Source organism: Myotis davidii, unplaced genomic scaffold (assembly GCF_000327345.1).
Source record: "Myotis davidii unplaced genomic scaffold, ASM32734v1 scaffold1520, whole genome shotgun sequence".
NCBI classification, from domain to species: Eukaryota; Metazoa; Chordata; class Mammalia; order Chiroptera; family Vespertilionidae; genus Myotis; species Myotis davidii.
In genome coordinates this window covers 262,325-267,260 of record NW_006292087.1, presented here as the reverse complement: position 1 = coordinate 267,260, position 4,936 = coordinate 262,325, and the positions used below count along the sequence as shown (strand labels likewise).

The 4,936-nt window shown below is 49.2% G+C and overlaps 1 protein-coding gene across 3 annotated transcripts in view; it reads left to right on the top strand.

Annotated features, from left to right (window-relative positions):
- STARD8 (StAR related lipid transfer domain containing 8) overlaps positions 1-4,936 on the top strand; it is a 32,648-nt gene that overhangs the window by 19,037 nt on the left and 8,675 nt on the right. Inside the window, exons 2-4 of one of the 3 annotated variants that reach the window (XM_006765356.2) lie at positions 1,515-1,586; positions 2,522-2,603; positions 3,575-3,638. In XM_006765356.2, the coding sequence (XP_006765419.1) occupies positions 3,582-3,638 (57 nt within the window). In that variant the 5' untranslated portion in view covers positions 1,515-1,586; positions 2,522-2,603; positions 3,575-3,581. Of the gene's footprint in view, positions 1-1,514; positions 1,587-2,521; positions 2,604-3,574; positions 3,639-4,936 lie in introns of those variants that run through there. The other 2 variants (XM_006765357.2, XM_006765360.2) reach the window with 2 other exon arrangements.

Below are 4,936 nucleotides of genomic sequence, written 5' to 3'. Positions count from 1 at the left end.
CTCCTCTACCCACACAGCATATCTGAAATGCAGTTTTGTACTTTAAATTGTCAGTCCCGGCTGCAAGGTTCTCATCCTGGATTTTTTGTGGGAGGGCACTGCAGAGGAGAGCACTTGCTGCCTAGAAAAACCCCACCAGTCTCCTTGGAGTTCCTTGGTCACAGGTACTAAGAAAATGTTGGAAATGGGGACAGGACTCGTGGCTAGAGCAGCTCTGCTGAGCCAGCAGCCCGCCCCATCCTCAATGCCAGGTAGGGACAAATAGCTGCCTGAGCAGTCCCAGGACTTCGCTGCTGGCACTCAGCCTACACTGGGCCAGTAGGGCCTCCTCTGTGGCTGCAGTCCAGCAGCATGTCTGCCCTGAGGCTGGCAGGGTGTCCTGCTCAGTGCCAGGAACTCCCAGAGCAGAGGCAGGAGGCTGACCCAGCCATTGCCCTCCAAGACGCCGATAGGCCAGCACTGTGTCAGCATGACAGTCAGCACTGGGTTATGCTGCAAATAGACCAGTCTCAGGGGAGAGCTGGGGCAGTCCTGGGAGGCTCCCAGGGGAGAGAGAGCTGGAACTTGATGAGTGGTAGAGGAAGAAGAACACTGGGGCAGCCACCATATCAAAAGAGGGAACCTGAGCTGGAGTCAGACTGAATTTGGACTCCAGCCCTGAGATTGCTACCCCATCAACTGGGAAACTGTAGATGAGCCCTTCCTTTCTGAGCTGATTTTGAGATCTAAGAAATGGGGATAGTAAAAACTTCTTCACAGCTTCTTGTGTGTGTGTTCAGTGAGATTTGGTTATGAAAGTGCTGGAGAATGTTAGATATGATGAGGAGAAAGAGACTAATGATTGGTGAACATTTCATCTCCCCAGCTAGACTAGGATGGTCTACCCAGGCCATAGAAGGGCATGGCTCCCTGAGAAAGAGGGTTGAAGACACAGCTGTGCCTCTCCCTTCCAGACTCCTTGATCCCAGACAGTCCTGGGAGGGCTCTGTTCTTTGGCATTCGGCAAGTAAAGAATGAGGCTCAAGAGCCCTAGCTGGTTTTTCTCAGTGGTTAGAGCATTGGCCCGTGGACCAAAGGGTCTCTGGTTCGATTCCCAGTCAAGGGCAAGTACCTAGGTTGTCGGGTGGATCCTCAGCCTAGGTCGTGGTGAGTGAAGGAGGCAACCAATCAATGTGTCTCTCTCACATGGATGTTTCTCTCTCTCTCTTCCCCACCTCCATTCTCTCTAAAAACCAATGAAAAAAAATATCCTCGGGTAAGGATTTAAAAAAAAAAATGAATGAGGCTCAAGAAAGGGGTCTCCGAGCATACGGGGAATGAGTGGGGCTTGGGGAGTAGAGGGTAAACCCTAGCTGGCTGTGACATAAAGCAAATGTGCCGGCTCCTCCATGCTCCTCCATGCTATTTCTGGATCACCAGAACTAGAGGTGCCTGCCTGCTGGAAGTGAGGCAGCAGGCAGCACCCTTGCCAACCCCATTTCTCTGCCTCATTATCCCCCTCTGTTCTGTTTTAGAAGCTGAGGCCAAAAAAGCATGTGAGTGGCTCCGAGCGACAGGATTTCTTCAGTATGCTCAGTTATTTGAAGGTAAGGTTCCCCTTCCCTAACCTCCGTATCCCTCCATTTTTTTCATATGTAAAATGGAGCAAATCAGATCCCTTCTCTGACTGCACAAGAAGCTGTGTACCCTGGCCCTCTGCCTGGCTGGCCCCTCTCATTCTTCAGGACAGCTCAAAAGTCACAGCCCCAGCAGGCCTCTGCAGATCACCTTTCTAGGAATAGCCCCCATCCAGCCTCTCTTTACCCCAACACTTTGGCTGATGTCTTTTGTAGCATTTATTACTTCATTCTCTTGTTTGTTTTATGTATTGTTTTTCTATTGCCCCCAGGAGAGTGGGAAGCCCAAAAAGGCAAGGACTCTTTCTATCTTATTTGCTATTGTGTCCTCAGTGTCTGGCCCAAAGTAGATGCTCAATGAATGTTAGGAAGTGAATCAATGGGCTGATTTTACCAATAAGGCAGAGAGGTGTGGGATTTTCTGGCTGCTCTCACCTCCTCCCCTTTCCTTCCTCTCTCATCTATTCTCCCTAAACCCCAGGGACTGGGACAATGCTATGGGTAGCAGTAGGAAGTGTTTCTTCTGTCCTTGTCTCTCTGTCCCCCAGTTCCCCTTGGGTCAGGGAGGAGGTTCCCTGTTTGAGCAGCCGAGGATTCAAAGGGAAATGAGGGAGCCCATGCTGATTCTTGGCAGCCACCTCAGGCCTGCTGTCCCCCATGGACCTGCCTCACTGACCGATGGACCTTCTTGTCCAGCTCTGCCTTCTAGACCTCTCCTCATTCTTTCTAATGATAGCCAACCTGAGCTTCCTGGACTCTTCCTTTCCTCTAGGCATCCTCCTTCTGCTCTATACTTGCTGGCCTGCCTTCCTGCTTCCCCAGCCTCCCTTTTCCGGCTCAAGGGCCCCTGGCAGAATTTCTGACCAACCACCCTCAACTCATCTTGGCTTCTCTCTGCCGTACAGAAGGTTCATTTCCCTTGGATATTGGCTCTGTGAAGAAGGACCACGGTTTTCTGGACAAGGACTCTTTGGGGGCCCTGTGCAGGTATGGGGCTGAGGGCCACACCTGGAGGCTGGGCCCAGTTTAGGGCTTCCTTGTGTTAAAAACTCCTGTTCCCCTAACACAGGAGGAGCCTCAGCTACTAACAAAGTTCATCTACTGCAGTCATGCTGCTCACTCTCTCTTCTGGGTCTGTGACACCCTCACCCAACCAGACATTCTAGCTGGAAAGCAAACACTAGTCCTTGATTCTTTTCTCCCTTCAGTTAGGTCCCACAGACCATACTCTGATTTGTCCCCTCTCTACTTACTAGTACATCAGCTCGACCCTGGTTTGAGGTCAAACCATGACTTCTTGGGTCCATCATAGCCTCCTAACTGGCCTTTCTGCTTTCATCTCTAAATTCCCCTCCTTGTCATGGCCCAGTGGTCCAACAGCCACTAGAATCTGTTTCCAGGTGTGCACTCACTCCTCTGTTTAAAATGTGTCACTGCCTGAAGGGAAAATCCAAAGCTTTTTAGCATGACACCTGAGGCCCTTTGCAAGCTGGTTTTGACCAACCTTATCAGCTTTGGTCCCCTCTCATAACTACACTGGTCTGTCTACTGTTTCCCTCTCTACCTTTTCCCAAGCTCCTGTTGAATTCTGGGATAGGAGTCCCTCTGCCTTTCTCCCTCGAAATCCCATTTCTGTCTTCCAAGAAGCCTTATCTAATTACAACCCCTCCATTCATGGAACTTCCTTGTCCCACCCTCTGTGTGCCTGCTGTGCCTCCTGTCTACTTTGTTCTTGAACCTTTCTCATTTCTGTAGCAGTTTGTTTTCACATCTATAAGCTCTCAGAGAACAGAGGCCATAATCTCCCAGCATTGTGTCTAGCACTGAAACCTTCACAAAGTTTCATTGTCTGGGTATGTGAATTAGTGGATAGCATCTTTGGAGTGTCTTGATAGGTTGTGCACTGAAGACTTTGGGGGTTGGGACCCTTGGATGAGCACTGCTTTGTTTCTTTGCAGGAGGCTGATGACCTTGAACAATTGTGCCTCGATGAAACTGGAGGTTCATTTTCAACCCAAGAAGGTGAGTCATGGCAGGAGTGGGGTCTGTGACCTTGTGGTGCCTTGGGGAACTTAAACACACACAAACCACTTTTGAAACTAGCTCCAGTGTCCCCAGAGTCCAGGATGTCCAAATTAGTGCCTTGTTCCAGCCTGGAAGTAGGTTGTAGAAGGCTTAATGAGACCTCTGGGTTTTGGCAAGCCTAGTGTAGAGTCTGGAGTATGAGAATAAGTACCCTAACTATTGGCCTCTTCCACCCCCCTCAGCCCATTTCTACCGGTTAGGTTTACTAATAACTTGACCTAGAGATGGCTGTTCCTTAAGGAAATCCATCTGCCTCAACTCCCTGCTCTGTGATGACAAAAATTCCTTGACTAGGGGGTAGAAACATAATAATGTGATGGAAAAATCATGACCTATATAATCTTAGAAGACAGTGTCCTTAACTCTACTCACACCAAGTCTTTTCCCTCTGAGCCTCATTTTCTCCATCTCTACAGTGAATCTAGTTTCAGGGAGGATTTATAGGTCCCAAAGGCCTTTCTCACTCTGCCAATCTGGGATTGTAGAAACCTTGAGGACTGTTGGTCTGCATGTAGCCCTGGGATGTGGACCTGATGACCCCATCCTGCCCTAGGTCAGGTTTTGTGGGTTTCCTCTGGGGCTTTCTTTCCCAGAGGCCTTTAGCCAGGTGTATCAGTCAAGTTGCCAGACCCCTTACCTGAGAAGCAGAAAACCCCTGGGACCTGGCCCCCACTGACTGCTCAGTGACCTCAGGAAAGTCTCTTTCTCACTCTGGGCCTTAGTTTTCCCACCTTGCAAATTAGAAAATGAGAAAAATCTTCTCCCAGCTCTGGCATTTTGTGATTCTGATCTGAGACTAGCCCAGACTTGAGAGGTTGTTGAGGACAGGAGGTCAAGACTCCTGTATTCTAGTCTGGCTCTGTCACTGACTTCTTGAATGACATTGTATGACCTTGGGCAAGTGACTTCTCATTTGTGGGTCTGGGTTTCACTGTCTGTAAATGGAAAGGGATTAGATCAGCCGTGGGCAAACTATGGCCCGCGGGCCGGATCCAGCCCGTTTGAAATGAATAAAACTAAAAAAAAAAAAAGACTGTACCCTTTTATGTAATGATGTTTACTTTGAATTTATATTAGTTCACACAAACACTCCATCCATGCTTTTGTTCTGGCCCTCCGGTTCAGTTTAAGAACCCATTGTGGCCCTCGAGTCAAAAAGTTTGCCCACCTCTGGATTAGATCAACCAGATGACCTTTACCATCCATCTGGGCTCCATCTATGACTCCTGGCTTCC